The 21,341-nt window shown below is 46.8% G+C and overlaps 1 protein-coding gene and 1 long non-coding RNA gene across 3 annotated transcripts in view; one reads left to right on the top strand and one right to left on the bottom strand.

Moving 5' to 3' along the window:
• The window catches only part of DENND2A (DENN domain containing 2A), an 88,715-nt gene extending 81,805 nt beyond the window's left edge, over positions 1 to 6,910 (bottom strand). Inside the window, exon 1 of the mRNA XM_049643038.1 lies at positions 6,742 to 6,910. Coding sequence (XP_049498995.1) covers positions 6,742 to 6,815 — 74 coding nt within the window. The 5' untranslated portion in view covers positions 6,816 to 6,910. The remainder of the gene's footprint in view (positions 1 to 6,741) is intronic.
• Positions 6,911 to 7,041: 131 nt separating this feature from the next.
• Positions 7,042 to 17,398, top strand: LOC125930929 (uncharacterized). Of its 2 annotated transcripts, none has more exons than XR_007460306.1 (3): positions 7,042 to 7,182; positions 8,304 to 8,423; positions 13,261 to 17,398. It is a non-coding gene; the product is annotated as an uncharacterized LOC125930929 (long non-coding RNA). The 2 variants fall into 2 exon arrangements; XR_007460307.1 differs by having other exon boundaries at positions 7,042 to 7,176.
• Positions 17,399 to 21,341: the final 3,943 nt, after the last annotated feature.

Below are 21,341 nucleotides of genomic sequence, written 5' to 3' on the forward strand. Positions count from 1 at the left end.
GCTCCAAAATCTGGTGGAGGAGTTATCAGCCCACAGTTAGTTGCCTCTGTCCCTTGAACTCAGGGGTAAATGCTCCAATGAGCATTTGAAAATGAAAAGCTCATTTTCACGCTAAAGGAGGCCTCAAGCCCAAAAGCATAATCTGAGTCATTTTAAGACTTTCTGTCCGTATGACTCCTCAGTTACCGACAATATTTTCTTTTAACAATTTGGTCAGTAATTGCCTGACCTGCACCTGTCAGTTTGTCTGACAAATGAAGCCACTGGGAATTTGTGGCCAGAACAGCCTGACATTGCAGGAAGGAACACACTTTGTGATGCTCCTGTGGCCAGAGGCAGCTAAAGATTTTTATTCTTCTTCCTTTCATAAACCCGAGTTTCACACCTGCAGAACATTCTTATGTACAGAGAGATGTATTTGGCCACCTTAGTAGAATGGAAACACATTTTCACTTGACAGTATTTGCAAACCCATGCTTTTTCCGTCACTCGCAATGTAGAAATACTTCCGTATGTTGCCTTTAGGTCGTGTATTTTGTCAAGGTAAAAAGAGATAAAGTACAATTAGGTGGCCATCCTGCATACGAGCACTAAGCTACAGTGTATAAGGTTTTAGTGCTGCCAGCCCTCCCGAGGGAATGCTTGAGAACTACCCGTGTCACCGCTGTGGAAAAAGTTCCTATGGGTTTGCCACAAATCATCAAAGTATGAGTTATAAAAGCTATGAAATATGCTCACACTGCCAAAATCTGATTTAAGAATCTGAATTCTGGTAAATATATTTTCTTGTAAGAAAAAAAGTACTGGCTCAGTTGGTAGAGCACGTGACTCTTAATCTGGGGGTTGTTGAGTTCGAACCTCACGTTGGGCGGAGAGCCTACTAAAAAAATAATAAACCTGCAGTGCAGTGGTATTATCCTCATTAAAACAAAAATTAAGCTTTTTTTGTTCCTTTTGTGTATTGGAGGTCACCAAACTGGGAGGAGTCAGGTTCCAACTTCTTTCAACTCTCAAATATTTTTTTAATGTGTATTTTTATTTTTGAGACAGACAGAGAGAGAGAGAGAGAGAGAGAGAGAGAGAGAGAGATCGTGAGTGGGGGAGGGGCAGAGAGAAATGGAGACAGAATCTGAAGCAGGCTCCAGGCTCAGAGCTGTCAGTACAGAGCCTGATGTGGGGCTCGAACTCATGAACACGGGATCATGTAAGACCTGAGCCAAAGTCGGACGTTTAACTGACTGAGCACCCAGGCACCCCTCAACTCCCAAATATTTAAACTTGCTCTTCTTTCTCTCTATTCTGGGCTACACCAGAAGCCGCTTCTTACTTCTAACCTCTACAGAAGTCAATGCCGAAGTGCCTACCATGTTTCTGATAGGAAATAGAGGCTCAATTAGGTTAGGTCATTTGTTCAAGTTCATACAACAACTCATGAGTGAGCCAGGAACGGGTCTAGGTTTTGAACCCAAATCTGGTGCTTCTTATGCAACAACTGTGGCTTCATACTATCTCATTCAGTCTAGAAACAGACTCTAGCTCATTGTTTTCAGTGTCTGTCTCCTTCAGCTCTTCAAAATCAACAACTGTTTTACACTGCTTTGCAGCCATGCCGAATTTCGTCACTCAGCTTGCTGAGTGAGCTGGGAGACTGAACGTTTTTGTGGGTCTCTTTTTTTTTTTTTTTTTTTTTTTTTATGGTCTGTGATGATATACTTTTGTATTTGGAGAATGTATCCTAAGAAATAATCCTAAATGGGGTGCGCGGGCATATAAATAACTCAAATATCAGACCATATAATGGTAACATAAGCTATAATATAGTTATTTGATGGGCTATCATAGAGCACATGAAATTATGTTTAAGGAGACTACCATTCTGTAAGGGCAGAGAGGAGAGTAGTGGTTGCCTAGGTCAAGGGTGCATATGGCAAGAAAAAGAGGAGTGACTGCTAATGGGTATGGGGTTTCTTTCTTTCTTTTAATTTTTTTAAATGTTATTTATTTTTGAGAGACAGAGAAAGACAGAGAATGAGCAAGGGAGGGGCAGAGAGAGAGGGAGACAGAATTTGAAGCAGGCTCCAGGCTCTGAGCTGCCAGCACAGAGCCCGATGCAGGACTTGAACCCATGAACAGTGAGATCATGACCTGAGCCAAAATCGATGATTATCCGAATGAGCCACCCAGGCGCTGGGGGTTTCTTTCTAAAGTGATAAAAATGTCCTAAAATTGATTGTGATGATGGTTGCACAACTCTATATATATGCCAAAACCCATTAAACTGTACCCTTTAAATGGGTGAACTGTACTGTATGTGAAATATCTCAATAAAGCTCTTATTTAAAAAAATAAATTAAAAATATTGTGTCCAATATGAATAAGATATTAAAAAAAAAAGAGGAGGAAGAATCTATTCCTGTTCCAAATTGTGTAAAAGGGGCACCTGGGTGGCTCGGGGGTTAAGCGACCACTCTTGATTTCAGCTCAGGTCATGAGCTCCACGTTTGTGGGTTCAAGCCCCGTGATGGTTTCTGCACTGACAGCACAGGGCCTGCTTGGGATTCTCTCCCTCCTTCCCCCCCACCCAAAATAAATAAACTTTAAAAGGAATTTCCAAAACTGTGTAAGAAAATGACTGTAAGTAAATGTAACAAATGATTAACAGTTGTCACTGGGTAAGAAACTTGGGATGATTTTTTCCCCATTCTCTATACTTACCTATAATTCAACAACAACAACGAAAAAACAGATTTCCAAACTTTCTATAATAAGCACACATTACTATTAATGTTACAAATAATGGGGAACATGCAAACCCTGTTGTCTGTGGGTGTCTGAGTCTGCCCTGTGGCGCCCCTTAAAAGGCTCTGGTTGCCTTATGGCCACAAGTGTGGCTGGGCGCTGGGCTGGCCCGAACCCATCAGTCCAGCACTTGTTTTGTTATGGCACAGCTACCTCCTAAATGAAAGGGTAATTGACACTGTTCTCACTACCGCCTTTCCCTTAGCGACCACCAAGACTTGTATTCTGGCCTGCCACTTCCCAGTACAGATGTTGCCCTGGGTCCAAAGAGAGATTATATGGAAACATATGGTTAACAGGAAAATAATCCTATAATTCATTCTTCCAACTAATAGTTGTGTCTGCTTTGCAAGGGAAACCGAGAGTGAAGCCTGAGAGAAATATAAAATAAAGAGATTGATTTGCCCTCTGAGAGTTTTCTTTCTTGTACAGGAAAGAAGATGCACATAAGAAGACTGTACTATGCACTTGAAAGTTGCTAAAGGAGTAGATCTTATATGTTCTCACTGCAAACACACACAAGTTAACTGCGAGGTGACAGATGTGTTAACTAACCTTCACAATGTATACGTATATCACATCATCATGTTGCATACTTTAAACTTACAGAATGTTGTAGGTCAATTATATCTCAATAGAGCTGGAGGGAAAGACGCACAAGAGTGTCTCTGATACAAAAGAGTGAAGGCAAGATCCTTTGTGGGCCTGGGCTTGAAGGATGGGCTGAATTTCCTTTGCATAGATGTTTGCATAACCTCAGGATGACTAAACACTTAAAGAGGCACAAACCACTGAATGAAAAGCAGCACCGATTCCATAAGGAGGTTACACTGAACTGAGTGGCTGGATTCCACTGCAGGGGTCAATCAACATGTGAACCAAGGCAGAATCTGTGAATACAATTTGTGCAGATTTTCTGAAAGCTTTTACTAAGATATTACCCTAAGCCTAATGACCTTACAGATTTTTTTTATTCAGAAATGATTTCAAGTTTGAAGAACAATTGCCAGAATACTTTTTTATTTATTTGAGAAAGAGAGAGAGAGAGAGAGAGAGAGAGGGAGACAGAGAATCCCAAGCAGACTCTGCATTGTCTGTGCAGCCCAATGCAGGGCTCAAACCCATAAACCCTGAGATCATGACCTGAGCTGAAATCAAGAGCTGGACCTTAACCAACTGAGCCACTCAGGTGCCCCCAGTTGCCAGAATATTACAGAAAAGTCTTATAAACGCTTCATGCAAGTTTACCAAGTTCTAACACTCTATTAAAGACTGCTTTAAAATGCTGTTTGGAAGGTTTAGGGAAAGTAAGTTCTATCCAGGCACTAGAAGTCTTAAATGCTCATGAATTTGAAAGAAAACAGAATCTTACAAAACCAGTTTAGTAAAGTAAGTAAGCACAGCCAGGTGCAAAAGACAACTCAACCCCCAACCCACTCTGATCCTCCACCAGGACCTCCCAGGAGGACAATGAAAACTTTAAAACCTAAATACCAGACATGCAAGAAGAGCTAAGAAAAATGAAAGAAGAAAAATAATACGAAAAATGAAAGAAGAACAATAAAAAAGAATGTGTGTGGGGAGGTGGGGTTTGGGGACCACGATCATATATTAAAACATACTCTAAAGCTTCTGTGACTAAAACAGTGTGGTAGCACTATAAAAATAGATAAATACACTGGGGGGACAAAACAGAAAGCCTAGACCCAACCACACATAGAACTTTATATATGGCAAGGGTGATGGGGTGGCTCAGTGGGTTAAGCCTCCGACTTCGGCTCAGGTCATGATCTCAGAGTTTGTGGGTTTGAGCCCCACGTCGGGCTCTGTGCTGACAGCTCAGAGCCTGGAGCCTGCTTCGGATTCTGTGTCTCCCTCTCTCTGCCCCTCTCCTGCTTGCACTCTGTCTCTCTCTCTCTCTCAAAAATAAATAAAAATTAAAAAAAAATAACTTTATATATGATAAAGGTGGCATCTTAAATCACTAGGGCAAAGATGGACTTTTTAAATAAATGATGCTGGAATAACCAAACAGCCCAAAGGTGTTCGTGTAAGATCACCCCGCAAATCTGATGTGCCTGGGGCGCCTGGCTGGCTCAGTTAATAGAGCATATAATTCTTGGTCTCAGGGTCGTGAGTTCAAGCCCCACGCTGGGCATGGAGCCTACTTAAAAAAAGAAAATCCGATGTGCTTGCAGAAGTAGTGAACTGCAGGAGGATAACCCGCATCTTTCTCTGAGCCAGAGAACCAGCTGCAGGCAAGAACGGGTTTCACATGATGGGTTGCAGCCTTGAACGGTTAACACCAGCCCCTGAAGGATCTGACCCGTGCCTGCCATAACCCCAGAGGGGCTCCAACTGCCTTCAGAACCCACTGTGATTTCAGTGGATTTTCAAAAATCTGACTTTTTCTAGGACAGCCCTAGAGCTTACAATACATTGTGCAGCACCCATAGTATACACACATGATAACATACAGAAGCCCACTCCCTCCCACCAATTTCCAGATGCATTACTGTTATCCTCATTTTGAAGGTGAGAAAATCAAGGTTCAGAGACTTGCCCAGAATCATGATTGTTTAAGAGACAGGATAGGGAATTCGTAACTCTCCACTCCAAATTCTGTAGTTTGGTCCTCAAACCTCCTTATCTGCTCCCTCAGTATCTTTAACTAGAACCACCCAGGATTGAGACCTCTCACAACCTGATGCAAGAGTCTGCTAATTGGTGATGCCAGGACCCCTTGGGGACAGTAACCTCAGAGTCTGACCCACAGGGGTCAGGCCTTTTAGGGAGCCCGACTTTCTTCTAAGGGCAGCAAGCAGGAAATAGCTTTCATTCATAACCTTTGAGAAGGTCAGGGTAAAGAAATGAGCACTGCTACATCCGGTGATCTGTCAGGCATTGATTTAAGCTCTTCGCAAACATAATTACAGAAATAATGCATCTCTCAAGACAAATGAAAACATATGTCCACATATGTTCTTCTACGCTTACATTCATCGCAGCATTATTCAGAATGGCCATAAAGTGGAAATAATCCAAACGCCATCAACTGATGAAGAGAGAACCCAAATGTGGTATATCCATACCATGAAATATTGCCCAGCCCTAAAAGTAACAAAGTCCTGATACCTGCTACAACGTGAACCTTGAAAATATTATGCTAAATGAAAACAAGCCAGTCACAAAAGCCCATATATCATATGAGTCCATTTATATGAAATGTCTATAACAGGGAAAGCTATAGAGACAGGAGATAAGTGGTTGCTAAGGAGTATGGGTTTCTTCTTCCCTGTGATGAAAATATTCTAAACCACTGTGGTGGTGGTTGCACAACTTTGTGAATACACTAAAAACCATGAAATTGTAGGCTTTAAATGGATGAATTTTTATGGTAAGTGAATTATACTTCAATAAAGCTATTACCAAAAAAAAAGAAAGGAAGGAAGGTGGGATGGGGGAGGAAGGATGAATCTAAGTATCTAGCATCATGTACCAACAGGTACATGATTTTTTTTAACTTTTTTTTTTTTTTTACATTTATTTATTTTTTGAGAGACATAGAGAGACAGAGTATAAGTTAGGGAGGGGCAGAGAGAGAAGGAGACACAGAATCCGAAGCAGGCTCCAGGCTCTGAGCTGTCAGCACAGAGCCCGATGTAGGCTCAAACTCACGAACCGCCAGATCATGACGTGAGCGAGACCCGACGCTTAACCGACTGAGCCACCCAGGCACGCCTAGATTTTAAAAGAGACCTGTCTAGCCCCAGAGCCCTTGCTCTAGAATGTCATTGCTTCCTTCACAAGCAGTATCTCTGGCAAAGTACTTAGCGAAACTAGGATACTTATGAATACAATGGTAAAACAAATGAACACGAAATGGTTAAAGAAACATGACCCAAGTAGTAGATACGGCAGGCGCTATGCGAGCTTGCCTACCTCACAAGCAGTTCCCTTTTTCTACAAACTGCCCCATCCTTCATTCGAAGGGTCCCAAGGTCACTGGCAGCCATGTTTGAGTGAGGAGCCCACCTCCACCCACAGCTGATTGGCTCCAGAGGAGGCCTGACTCAAGTCGGACCAATCAGATTTCACTCCTAGGGAGTGGCGTCAACCTGTGTCCTGGAAGACAGAAACGAGTGCTGCGAGGCGGCCATCTTCCACTCTGCGGAGTAAGGAGCGGAGGGCTGGGCTGTTGGAGAGAATGATGCCAGTGCAAAGATGGCCTGGCACCCCCTGGATCCAGTCGCCTGCTGAGGCTAGGCTGCACTTCTGCCCATGGGTGCCACCAGACATCTTCATGCAGTGTCCTGTTCAATCTGTGTTCAGCTGCTACATTCAACTACTTTCCCAAAGCGAAAAAGTAAAGCTACTGTATGTGTGAGTTTTAAACATGAATCTGCAACCGTATGGCTGAAGCTGAGCAAGCCCCACTGGGTTTGCCTCCAGCCTGGCGCAGGAGGTTGGGTGCTCTCTGATCTTTCCCGTTACACGACTGAGGGTCAGAAGAGCAGCTCTCAAGAAGTCCGTTTCTCTCCCTGCGGAGACTCTTCATGGCACTGGAGGTGCCGGAAACTTCTTAGTAAAGTTATCCTGAGACCTAACCTTTCCAAGAAGCTGAAGAGCATATTATAAGCCTTATTACAGGAGAGCTGCTGAACCCTTGAATGAACCCTGAAATAGGACATGGAATCAGAAGATGAACACTCTCCTTCCTTTCTTGCCAATAAAACCCCACTGAGAAAAACTCCAGCTTTTTATTGGAATGGACTAATGAGAGGTTACTGTGGGTAAATGAACAGATAAAAGGCACACATACCTTCCTCAGTTCTTATTTTAGATCTGCGATATATATACAAGAAAGCAGATATCACATCTCCCCCCCCCCCCCCCCCCACACACACACTGGCAGGGACACATTTGAATGAAAAACGTTCGCAAGAGTTGCAAGAGTTTGCATAGTCTGGACAACAGAAGGAAGAGCCGAGTTGACAGGAGGGAAGGGATGGACGAATCCTTTTCCCATCCCTCTGTCTATTTATGGGAGTCACTTCCTTTCAGGAAATGCTGAGCCCCTTCTCCCAGGACCCTGTTGGGAATGACGCCTGCACGGGCTGACCCAGCCTTCCACATCCTCCTGGCCTCAGCAATTCTACCCTTGTGACCCAGTCAGTACTGGGAATCCGGCCTGTAAATGACAGTGCTTTTAGGAGGCCCCAGCCTAGTGAGGAAATTCAAAGAAAAAAAGGGGAGGGGACACATAATGAAGTCAGAAAGGCCCCTGGCTTGGAGAAGCTACTAAATATGAGCACAGAAAGGGGACGGATCGGCGGGGGTTGGGGGGAGTTGGGGCTAGAAACGATGACACTGTGGCCCAAGAGTTTTGTGGCTCACCTTATTGGACACCCTGCTGGGTGATGGCTAAGGCAGAAGCAGGACCCAGGGTTCGTGGCCCTGTCCAGGGCTCACTCACCAGCTCCACACTCCTTTCCTTTCCCCAGATGACTCCTGTTTCTATGGAAAGAAGAACCTGGGTCTACTAGTTCCGTGTTCTTGATGAAGGTGGTTCTCCTCTCTTCTTGGTCAGCCCACCTCTTCAGAAACCCAGAGAGATTTCTGAGGTTAGTGGGTTTTTGGTGGTTGGTGTTTGTTTTGTTTTGTTTTTGTTTTGTTCTTTAAGTGAGAAATGTTTTTGGTCTTAGGATGTTGAGAGATTTTTAAACAGCGACAAAAAACAAAAGCATTTGCCCTACAGACACGAGGTAACTTTAGCCACTGGTTCCCATGGAATGCTTTTTCTTCTTTTTTATTAAAAAAAAATTTTTTTTTTTAATGTTTGTTTATTTTTGAGACAGGGAGAGACAGAGCATGAACGGGGGAGGGTCAGAGAGAGAGGGAGACACAGAATCTGAAACAGGCTCCAGGCTCTGAGCTGTCAGCACAGAGCCCAACGCGGGGCTCGAACTCCCGGAGGGCGAGATCATGACCAGAGCCGAAGTCGGATGCTTAACTGACTGAGCCACCCAGGCGCCCCTCTTCTTTTTTAAAGTTATTTGTGTATTCTGAGAGAGAGAGAGAGAGAGAGAGAGAGAGAGAGAGAGGACGCGCGCATGCACACAGGGGAGGGAGGGAGGGAGGAAGAGAGAGAGAGGGAGAGAGAATCCTAAGCAGCGATGTGGGGCTCTATCTCAGGAACCATGGGATCATGACCTGAGTCGAAATCAAGAGTCGGATGCTTAAACCAACTGAGCCACTTAGGCACCCCTGCTTTTTCTTTTTATAAAAAGACAAATGAACAGATACAGTGTTCAGAGCTTCCCTGCCCTATTCCAGGGAGGAAAAGAGACTTAGTGTTAGCAGGTTAAAAGAAATGAACTGGAGACTGAGGGTAAGATAGAAGTTGAAACAGAGAATCAGAAAGAAAGACAAAGACTGAGAAGTAAACAAACAGGGAAAGAACGGCACTGAAACACGGAGAGGAGGGACCCAGCAAGAAACCACCCAGACGCAGACAGAGAGGGCGGCTCTGTTAGGTGACACCCAGACGCCCTTCCATTGGATGCAGCATCCTGGCGATCAGCTGTTTTTGCAGCTGAAGTGGATGTAAATGGAATACGTTGCCCAAGTTTACACCGCGGGCAAGAGGAGCTAGAACAGTCCAGTGGCAAATACTCCTGCACTTCAGCGATTTGGAACGTTCCCATCCCCGCACTTCTGTTCATGTTCTTTCACTCGGCTGTCACCCTCCCTTTTCTTTGCTATTATATTCCCACCAAGCCCTCAAAATCTAGTTTGAAATTTCCACAGAACCTACTGTGACCACCCCACAAACTAAAGTTCTTCCCCGCTCTTCTGAATTTCTAGAGCAGTTATTAACTTATCTACATTTGATCATCTAATAAGCGTGCTTCGACTATTATTTAAATACTTTTTACCCAAGGTCCACATGTTTGCCACTTCCAACTGCAATAATGAATGCATGGCTAACGTTTATTGAGCATCTACTATTCTCTAGGCAAGATTCTACATGGATTGTTTTGTTGAATCCTCACACCAACCCTACTATTGCCTCCCCTTTACAGATGTGGAAACTGAGGCCTGGAGGGAGTAAGTTTTTCCCAAGGTCACATGCATGCTGAATAAATCCAGGTTGTCAGATTCAAAGGTCCAGTGCCTAACACCCAAATAAATGCCCGGCGGGGGGGGGGGGCAGGGTACAGACCTTCCCCTCCTGGATACAGAGTAGCTACTCAGTAAAACTGTTACTTGGATTTTATTCCAAGTACCCAGCACCCATCCCCTCTCCTACCTCCCCTCCATCTCCTTCCTGCCCACCATGAACACCCTGGCACCAAGGCACTGCCTGGCCCTCTCTTCCACTTCCAGAAGCAGCCCTCAGGCTGCCATTTTGTGACTTATTTTTCCTCTGAATGCTCTCCTGATGTTCACTGTAACCTGACCTCACCGAACAGTAATACTGAGGGGGGGAGGCAGGGCCCCTTGCCCCATCTGTCCTGACCCTTGGGCACCTGGAGAGCCCCCAGGCCTGTGCCTCCCAGGGGCCTGTGCCTCCCAGGGGCCTGTGCCTCCCAGGCTGGCTGCCACACCACACCACGAGGTAGCCACTTGAAGGGATGCACCTGAAAGGCATATTTTATTTGCTTCCTGACACCCATCTCTGACTCCAGCTGTGCTGCCCCAAACTCCTCACTTTCCCACCTCCTCTCTCCCTAATTCCTGCCCTCCTCTTCCTTTCCTCCCCCTCAGACCCTTTCCCACCCTCTTTTGCTGGCTTCTGTTCTCTTTCTTTCCATGAGCAGAGAGTTTCCAGCTTGGCTCCTGGCCAGCACATTTGGACAAAAGGCAGCAATCTTAGAGGAAGACGTCATCTCGCACCCCCTTTCCCGGGGCCAGCACCGTGGCTCCCGAGCCCAGAGAGGGAGAAGGGGGCCCAGGCCTCTCTGCCACAGCTCCCGGTTCTGGGAAAGGCCTTGAGAGATGGGGTTAAAAGCAAAGAGTTTGCAAATAGACCCAGGCTCAAATTCCCATTCTGTCACTTGAGGCTGTGGGACCTTGGACAAGTTACTTTGCAAAGAGTCCTCTCCTCTGTAAAACTGTGATAATTGTAGCACCTTTTTTGAAAGACTGCAAGTAAGGATTCAATGAGAATGCACCTGTAAAGCATTCAGCACAGCACATGTCCTGTAAAAAGTGCTCCACACGTCCCTTCTGTAATAAAGCGAGCTTAACTCTGCCAAATAATACAAACAGGAGTAATAACACAGGAGCTTGTGTCCATGATAATAATACCTCCTCAACTCATCTGCAGGGCTACTGCCCAGCCTCAGTTGTCTGCAAGTGTGGTAAAGCTGCAAAACCCTCCCAAGCAGGAGTTGCTGTTACAATGTAATCTGTGTGAGTTGGTTTTGACATTGGAAGGGGAGCTGACCCCTCTTCCTTTTCAGTAGGAACCAGGACGTGCTCAGGCTCAGCTTCAGAGCTGGATGTGAAAGTAGGAGGAGCCCACTGAGATCGGCACAGCCGGCTCATCCTGACTCCCCTCCCCCTCCGTCTTCTTGGCTCCCTGAACTCCGAGGCCCTGGCTCTGTTTGTTTACTATCTGTCTCTGGTGTTTGGTACTTGCAAGTTGTGCAATGCCTGGGAACATGTTCATTTTTACTTAGCTAGGTTTTGAGAAAGGGAAATGGTCTTTCCCCTATGACTTTATTTAGCTCATCTGGGCCAGCATGGAGAGATTTGAATTTAATCAGTAAGACGAATCAAAGAGCGTGAGGTGCTGGGTGGTGGGGGGATGCTGGGAAATACACAAGTATATGGGATGGTCCCTGCCTCCTAGAGGGAGGAATAACAGCTATAAACGCAAACAACCGAATGGCAGTAAAAGACTGCAGTTGTTCACGACCAAACGACAAGATTAGTCCAGGGAATGACTGACACACGGTTCACGAGTTTAAGGACTAAATTTGAACCACAGTGGCGGATGTTACCAAACGAATACAAACTGGAGGAGCGCAGAGGTGGGCAACGGAAGTCGGAATAGCCACAGACTGCCTCAAAGAAGAGGTCGGACCTGGTGGCCCTTAAGATGAGACTGGGTTCCAAGAGCTGGGAAAGGAGAAGGTTGCAGGTGAGGCAAGGGCAAGAAGGTACTCTCCCACCCGGGACACAGGGACCGATGGGATGTGAGCCAGGAGAAGGTGGAATGGCTTGGTGGCTTACACTGGGGGATGTCCTGAAAGGAAGGAGGAGGAGCTAAGACTTGCTCACCTGGGAAAATAAAGAGAATACAGAATGGAGAAACACACTCTTTTGGACATGATAGGGTTAAAATGGCACATTCAAGAGGAGCCATGTGGAGTAGGCAGTCAGAGGGAAAGATTTAGGGGTCTGGTGAAAGAACACCCCTGGGGGTGCAAATCTGGGAGGGAGCCGGCGAACCTGTGAGCATGAAGGAGATCCCTGAGAGAAAAGTGCAGAGAGTGAAGAAATAGGCACGGGGCACTCTTACATTGCCCTTGTTACTCAGCTTGACTCAGTTTCTTTCTTTTTTTTTTTTTCAAATTTTTTCAGTGTTTATTTATTTTTGAGAGAGAGAGAAAGAGCAAGTGAGCAGGGGGAGGGGCAGAGAGAGGGAGACAGAATCCAAAGCAGGTTCCCGGCTCTGAGCTGTCAGCACAGAGCCCGACGCGGGACTTGAACCCACGAACCGAACCGTGAGATCATGACCTGAGCCAGAGTCAGATGCCCAAGCCACTGAGCCACCCAGGTGCCCCACTGACTCAGTTTCTTTTTATGTGTCCTCATCTGGGCCTTCCAACTAGACAGTGGTAGGACATGAGGGTTGGGCTTCTTTTTATTCCTCTGCAGTGCCTAACCCACGCTAGGCTACTATGGGTGAGGTACAAATGCTTGTTGAGTAAGAAAAAGAAAATGAATCAGTGAAGATCCCCTTTTCTACAGATAATTAGAATAACCAAAATCTTGTGGTGTCTCAGGTGGGGAGGCAATACGCAGAGTACTTAACAAAGGTGTGGCTGGGACACCAGCCAATGAGAATTGGCCTTATGATGAACCCTGTGATGGCTGGATCTGGGGCGGTTGGGGTTCCCAGGAATATGGGACACTGGGAGCTTGGGCAGTGACTGCTTACTAAGTGGTTCAGAAGCATTAGGCATTCTGACAAGTGGACAGTGTATCAGTGCACATCAGTTCTCCATCAACCTTGACCTGGGTCAGGGGTGTCGCGTACACTAGGGAGCTAAAGAACAGTGAACTGGCTTCATTAGAAACTTAGGATAAGGTCTCAGCAGAGGGTTAGGGAAGGAAGCCAGATTTCAGGGACTTGGGGGGGGGGGTTGCTGGTGGACCTGCCCCCGGGGGCTCTTCCTGCTGTTCCAGGTCCCCATCCTGAAACCCCCTCTTTCTCTTTTCCTCCAGGAGGTTGGCAGCTTGAACCTGGAGCCTGAACCAAAGAAGCTGTCTCTTTGACCCCCTCCCCATCTCCCTCCTGTCTGCCCCAGGCCCGGGATCCGGGCTATCCAGGGTTCTGGGGAAAGGAGAGCCTCTGGGACCCTCCCTCGGCACTGCTGAGACCTCTAAGTCTCCATGTTCTGGGAGGCATTAGGGGGTTAATTTTCTCTGACATTTTTTCACCCTATTAGATGCACCAGTTCAGCTGGAGGGTAAACAGAGAGCACTGGTCTCTTTTTGATGTCCTGGGAGCTTGTGTGTGTTTGTTGTGTTTGTTGCCTGTCACCAACACAGATGGTGAAATGGGCCAGATGTAAAGGATGACAGCGGCCACAAGATGCCGGGGAGCTTTGCTGGGGGTTGGATGACCACACACTTCATTCCACATCTGAACCACTCTCACCCGCAAGTCAGAGTATTAAGCAGAGAACCCCCCTGCGCCCCCAGAGAGCTGGAGACGTTTTCTGGCAGAGAAGCCCAGAGCACCGGCAAGCTGCTTCGAGAAGTTCCTCTGTGTCTTCCCAGTCTCCACCCTGGGCGAGTCTGTGGCTGAGAAGCTGGCCTGCTCCAGCTGTAGGGGAGGCAAGTTCTAAACCTCAGGTGCCCCCGTCACCCCTGCCCAGTGATCAGATCAGTGCTCTGTGGCTTCTCCCCCAACTAACATCTCCCCTGACCACACAAGGTGAGTTTTAATCCCGATTTTCTGATCCCATACAAATGGGACATCCAGGGAGGTTGAGCCTGTAATTCACAGGGACATGGAAAGCACAGACAAAATGATAGAAGTGTCCTGCTTCAATGGTTCCAATTTGCTGAGAAAAGGCAGTCAGTGATTTTTTTTTTTCCCATGGTGAGCTGGGGGTGGGCAGGGACAGGAGTGTCCAACTCCTCTGACTCCTTTAGTGGGAATGAGAAGTTCACATGCAGCACCGGGTTATCCAGCTGACCCCTCCTCCTTCCCTGCGCTTCGGGCTCTACTCTAGGGGGGCTAAGAAAGGCTGGGGGGGGGGGGCAGAGGGATGGTGCAAACTCATTTCTGCTTGTGTCAATGCCCCTGGACCAGCAGGGAGAACGGACAGATAATGGCCAACTCTCACCCTTTCCCGGGGCGCCCACAAGTTGCAGTTTCCAGGGATAGTCCCAGGGCAGGCCTGTTGTAGATCAATTAACAACTTACCTTTTTTTTTTTTTTTATTTTGTTTATTTATTTATTTTGAGAGAGAGAGAGAGAGAGACAGAGAGAGGCAGAGAAAGAGGGAAAGAGGGAGAATCTCAAGCATGATCCACGCTGTCAGCACAGAGCCCAACGTGGGTTTGAACTCATGAAACTGTGAGATCATGACCTGAGCCAAAATCAAGAGTCAGCTGCTTAACTGACTGAGCCACCCAGGGGCCCCAACAACTTATCTTAAGCGCTCCCTTTTTACTTTCAAAGTGGCCCGGTTTGTATCTTATGGTTCCCCTATCCATTCCCCATAGTGAATTTGCAGAGAACTTGCTGCTAAGTCAAACACAACCCTGACTACATTTTTTTCTGAGAAGCAAGAACGAGGGAGAAAGAGGGAGGCACTTTAGATTACTGGACTGGGTTGACTCTTGTGTGGAACCCACCCCACCCATCCCAGGTTCCCGCCTACACAATATGTGGAATCGTGATTATGTGGGATCGAGGTTGTGGGAACATGAAACCAACAGCAAGAGACAAAAATTAAGATGGTTTGTTGGATCACAAACTACAAAACATAAAAAATCTCCTAGAGATCATAATGTTAATATATTGCCTTTTTAAATTTAATATAACTCAAAATAGTAGATTGCCTCTATGAATGTACCACACTATGGATTTTAATTTTTGTATTAACTTACATAGAAATTCAGGGTAAATTCGGTGGGGAGCTGGGGTGGTAATGCTTGGGTGAAGGGAGAGAGAGGTAATAATACATTTTGCAGTTGTTTTTTGTTTTTGTTTTTGTTTTTAAGGCTGAGCATCAGGATCTCATTTTTAAATTATACGTCACTGGGCACAAATATATTCAATATCCTTTTGGCTTTGAAATCTATTTTAATCTAGCAACTGCACTTCTGGGAATTTATCTTACAGAACTATTGGAACAAGTGACCCAGAGTGTTTGTAGTGGCTAAACTCAGAAGCAACCAATGGCTCAAAAACAGGTAACTTGTTAAACAAATGAAGGCAATCCATACAAAGAAACAGTAGGACTATGTAGGTCCCCCACAGAATTATTCTCACAAACGAGTGTTCAATTATGATAGCATGTTTCCACTTCTGTAAACAAACAAGCAAACATATTACGGCAAAGAAGAAAGTCTGAGGCTATTTGGAATATGTACCAAATAGGGATTGCCTTTAAGGAGGGAGACAGTATGCAGTAAATTTTCATTTTTCATCTTATTCTTTTTTCTTATTGCTTAAATGTTTTATAGCAAATATAACTTTCACAGTTTATGTAGAAAAATATATGTATATATACAAGTACGTGTACAAGAGTAATCTTAAAACTTTATAGTATGCTTTTTAGGAAAACAAAACTACGAAAGGAAATGCATTTGATACTGTGTTTGAACTGGTCTGACAAGCCCTTCTGATAAGACGCACAGCCCAGGGAAGGCCTGGATACCATGGAAAAAATGGTCACTGTCAGGACTTCCTGTCCTGATCCCACTCCAGCTCGATCCTACTCTCATTTCCTTCTGAAGGGGAGCCATGGGACCTCTTTGTTCCCCACTGTTGAGGGAAGCTAACCTCTTCCCTGAGCTTGCCATGAAGGTGATTCACCCCATCCTTCACTCAGGCCAGGGAGAAGAAAAAGATAACAGTTTTTGGCAATTCAGTCTGTTAGAAAAGGGGGTCTAGGGCTCACCCCTCTTCCAGTCAACTGCAGGCCAAGGATGGATGCATCAAAGAGAAGCCAAAGACAAAGCAATTCTGGACTGCAGCTGGCAAAGGGCTTAACTCTGGGCAAGCTGGGAGTCGACAAGTTACATTTTTGCCCAGATCAGACAATGATCTTGACACAAGGGTAAAAGATGGTCTGACTCTGGCTTCCCAACATATTCTGTCTTTGGACATCAAATGTATAAAACTGAGCTACTCACTCACCTCAGTTCCAGACACTGACTTTTCTCCTATAATTAAAGGGGTACATGTGTCTGTCAGTCTTTCTGTTGGGTAGCCTGTGTGTGTGTGTGTGTGGGGGGGGGGGGTGTTTAAAGATCACCTGGGGTACCTATGGAGGCCATCTGGCTCTGTGGAGGAAGAAGGGTCCATGCCTAGACACAGGAGACTGGGCATGACACAACCTGGGTCACTCATGAGTGCCTGTGAGACATTCCATGGGCCCTCAGGAAGCAAAAAAGAAGGGGCTGGGGTTCCAGAGATCATAAAGGAAGCTGAGTCAACTTTGCCTACAGCCAAAGAAGCAACTGCTTGCAAGGTGTATTTGAGTGTTATAAGGAAAGTCATTGAGCCTCAAAATATTTCCCCTATTATCCTGTCAGAGTTGCTGAATTCAACCCGTAGAGATTCATTCCTTTTGATTAAGACTCTATGGATGTTCCATTGCAAACTGATTTTCCCAGCTTCTTTCCAATCCAGAAGACATTGGTTAGAAAACAAACACACTTGAAGTGTCTACTTGAGGCAAGTAGAAAGTACCCAGAACTCAGAAGCTCAGCATCAAGAAAAGTAGACTTATGTGAGTTCCAAGCAAAGAGAGAAAGTTACCAAATGTTTTCAGTTTGGGCTAAGGTGAAGCATGCATACAGCTGGATTAGACAAATCTAACTGCAGAAGCCTTGTGATTATGCTTTTAGTGTTTCTCTTTTTCATTTTTATTTATTTTTTAATATTTTAAATGTAGCTCAGAGCCTGGAGCCTGTTTCGGATTCTGTGTCTCCCTCTCTCTGACCCTCCCCGGTTCATGCTGTGTCTCTCTCTGTCTCAAAAATAAATAAACGTTAAAAAAAAAAAATAAAAAAAAAAAAACGATTGGATGCTTAACCGACTGAGCCACCCAGGTGCCCCAAGAATTTCTATTTTTGTAAAAAAATACTTCATATACACACAAATGTGTCTGCCACCAGCCTTTGTATCTAGCTCTGTTCAAGCTGGCTTTTTTTTTTTTTTCTTTTTTTTTCTTTCAACGTGTTTTTTTTTTTTTTAATTTATTTTTGGGACAGAGAGAGACAGAGCATGAACGGGGGAGGGGCAGAGAGAGAGGGAGACACAGAATCGGAAACAGGCTCCAGGCTCCGAGCCATCAGCCCAGAGCCTGACGCGGGGCTTGAACTCACGGACCGCGAGATCGTGACCTGGCCGAAGTCGGACGCCTAACCGACTGCGCCACCCAGGCGCCCCTCAAGCTGGCTTTAAATTCTGATGTTGAACGCACATTAGCTATTTGATTTTTATTATGAGTAACGGGCTTCCTAACTAAATTTTATGGGGTCCTTGTTTTTGGAATCTGAGGTTTCTGTCCCCTGCTGTAAGGAATCCTTTATGTGATTGTTAAAGCAGCCACTCTCACCCTTGGCTGTACCTTAAAACCACCTGTGACTTTCAAAAATACCGATGCCCAGGGCCCATTCTCAGAGATTTTTATTTACTCTCTCTAGCGTGGGGCCCAGGCATCTGTTCTTTAAAAAAAAAAAATGCTCCCCTAAGACATTTGTGTGTGTATTTTTATTTTTTTTTAATGTTTGTTTATTTTTGAGACAGAGACAGAGAGAGTGCAAGCAGGGGAGGGGCAGAGAGAGAGTGAGACACAGAATCTGAAGCAGGGTCCAGGCTCTAAGCTGTCAGCACAGAACCCAACCCAGGGCTTGAACTCAAAAATCCTGAGATCATGACCTGAGACGCTTAACTGACTGAGCCACCCAGGCGCCCCACCCCACCCCCCTTTTAATGTTTGTTTATTTTTGAGAGAGAGAGATAGAGACAGAGACAGAGAGAGCACAAGCAGGGGAGAGGCAGAGAGAGAGAGGGAGACACAGAATCTGAAGCAGGCTCCAGGTTCTGAGCTGTCAGCACAGAGCCCAACACAGGGCTGGAACCCATGAACTGTGAGATCATGACCTGAGCTGAAGTCAGACACTTAACTGGCTGAGCCACCCAGGCGCCCCTAAATGTGTGTTTTAACAGGCCACTCCCAGTTACAAATATTAAGAAAGTGATGGGGGAGGGGGGCTGGAGGAGTAGAGTCTCACACCTATTCGGTGCTGATTTAAGACATCTAAAATCAGCAAGAAATGGTTTCAACAGCAGCAATGCATGGACATAGATTCCTCAGGTTCCGTCCCTTGTTCAGAAAGCAAAGGGAAGGACCCAGCCAAGGGATCTGTGGCGGAGTCCGCAGAACCTCTCAACTCTGGGTCTGCGTTCCCTGTCCTGTGACATTCCTGGTGTTGCAGCAAACAAGATTCCCACCCCCTCCGGCCTCACTCAGGGTGAATCTCTGGTCTCCCGAGTCCCACCCTTTCCCTGCTGTGGAGAAGCAGGCTTAACATCAGGTCTGAGGGCATCTGGTGGGGATGGGGCGTGGGGGGTGAGAAGTGGACTTGCCCATCTGACCACAATCCTCGAATGCTGCCCCCACTGCCTGCTTCCCTTTCGGTCAGGGTTTCTGGATGCACACTGCGTACCAGACCCTTCAGCAGACCAGAGTCTCAGCCTACCAGCCGGGGGACCGTTCTACGACTTGCCTGCTTCCCCTTCACGGTGGGCACCCGGGGTGCTTTGCTCTCTACATTCATCAAAGCCGGTGTCACCTCCTCCACTTGAGACCATGGGCTCCTCCGCCTAGATTTCCCCTGGCCCCAACTGCCCGCAAGTCTGAGCTGACGCTCAGCAGCCCGCAGAAATGCAGTGTGCTCCCAAGTCAAAACAGGAAGATGGTATAAGGAGCCAGTCACGTGGAATTTTATCTTCCCATCTCTTGTAACACCCACAACGAACATTTTTTTTTCCCTCTGTCACTCTTTGGTCTTTACACAAGGTTCCTCATGACAAATTCCCTATTGAGTTCATTCCAGGAAAAATTGTGTTCTGAAAATTAATTTGTAAGCTTTCTGTTGTCCAAACTCCAAAACTGTGCAATCCAGTGTATTTTTGTTTGTCTCTAAGCTGCCAGGAAATTTAGAGCCAAAGTCGTTGTCCAAGTGTCGTAATCTGCTAAACTCAGGCCATTCAAAATATCCATTCCTTTTGCTTTGCTTTGTGTTCTCCCGAGCTTTTCGGCACTTGGTTTTGGTCTAAGTTACCTCACCTGTGCCCGTCGCCAGGGTCCTACCTCTTAATCTCTTGGATCCGTCCATCCTGCCTCAGCATTGCCATCATCTGCGCGTCAGTAATTCTGGCCCGGGCACTGCAAAGCCGAGGTCACATTCTCCTCCAGACCTCCACCCAACAACCACAGCGAGCTTTCTAGGACATCATCTGAACCCAGCTTCGGTGAGATCCTCCTTCCCTCTGGGGGCACACTGGGAATTCTCCCCACACTTACCCTCCCGCCCTCTCCCCTCCCCCTGTCTTGGTGACTTTGTGCTTTCCGTTCCCTCAGCTGGAAACCGCCTTCCCTGCTTTCTTTTCTTGGTGAAGAGGTTTTCCGCGCTCAGTCCCAGCATTACCTACACTGTGGGCCTCCCCTGAGCTGAGTGGCCCAGCTCTGGGTTCCCCTAGCACGTAGCACCCACAGCCAGGCCAGCCCAGGACTGGTTTTAATTTTTTTTTTTTTTTTGGTAAGATTTTGTTCTTAAGTAATCTCTACATCCAACGTGGGGCTCGAAATCACAACCCTCAGATCAAGAGTCCCGTGCTCTACAGACTGAGCCAGCCAGGCACCCCTGGTTTTAATTCTTCTGACTATCCAGCTGGGATGGTGAGTTCTGGAAGCAAGAGAGAGCTCTTATTCATCACTGGGTTTGTTCCTAACGCCTAGCACAGTGCTGTTAAGTGAACGATTACACAACACAGGGAGGCTTCAAATCTTCCCAATAAAAGCACTGAAAGCCATCCTCTTCCACCAGCCTTTCCACTCACTACCCTTCCTCAAAAACAGTCACTGTTTGCTCTTAACTTCTCACAGACTTTTGCTCCATCTAAGCAGCCCAGCCAAAGGCTTTCTACTCCACCACGCTGGTGTGTACAATACTTGACAGTGCAAGCAGAGAGGATTTAGTTCTTTTATGCCGTAACCACCAAGGGCGTAGGATTTGATAACAAAATTTCGGTGGAGTGCCGACTATAAGACGACCAATCTGGGGCCACTGCTATCTGAGTGGCTGGAGGCGTTAGAGAAGTCGGTCCCTGAAGCCCATCTCCACACCAGCTAGAATTCCCCCTGCTCCTTCTCCAGTACCGGCCGCTTAGAGCCCGAGTCACTGCACTTCTCCTTGCCCAGCCCGGCCGGAGTGCACTGCCCAGCTTCCCCACCGGGTCCCCTGGAAAGGACCCCGCCGCTGGGGTCTGGCCGTCCTCAAGGGTTTGAATCCAGCTCTCTGGGACTCTCCTAAATATCGCTGTACCCCGTGTTGTTAAGAGACACCCAACTCCCAGGGCTCCATCTGCTCCCAAATCCCTCCTTAGGGGAAAAGTGGGAGAAATAAGAGCATTTAATCATCTTGACCATCCTGCTTTCCCAAGACTGCAAATTCTGACCCAGTTGGGGGGGGGGGTTGTCTCTGGCTGCTCAGCCCCACTGGATTCTTTCTCTACACACACTCTCTCTCTCTTTCTCACTCACGCCCCCTGGGACACAGCCCGGCGGACCCAGGCTCTGCCCAGTTTCTGCAGGTTTCCGACGCGCGGGACGACGGCTTCCCCACTCGGCCCTGAAAGTCACGCCGAGCCCCCAAAGGCCGTCCGGCCAGCACTTTGCTGAAGTCCCTCAGGTCGGGCTGAAGAGCCTCAGTCCCCACGTCCGCACTCGGGAAACCCGGTTTTCAGTCTGCAAAGAGCCGTTTCCGAGCCCCGGGCTGGGGCAGCTCCCGCCGTCCCCTCCCTTCCCCCCCAGGACCCCCTCACCCCCCCG

This window comes from Panthera uncia, chromosome A2 (genome assembly GCF_023721935.1).
Source record: "Panthera uncia isolate 11264 chromosome A2, Puncia_PCG_1.0, whole genome shotgun sequence".
In the NCBI taxonomy this organism is placed as follows: Eukaryota; Metazoa; Chordata; class Mammalia; order Carnivora; family Felidae; genus Panthera; species Panthera uncia.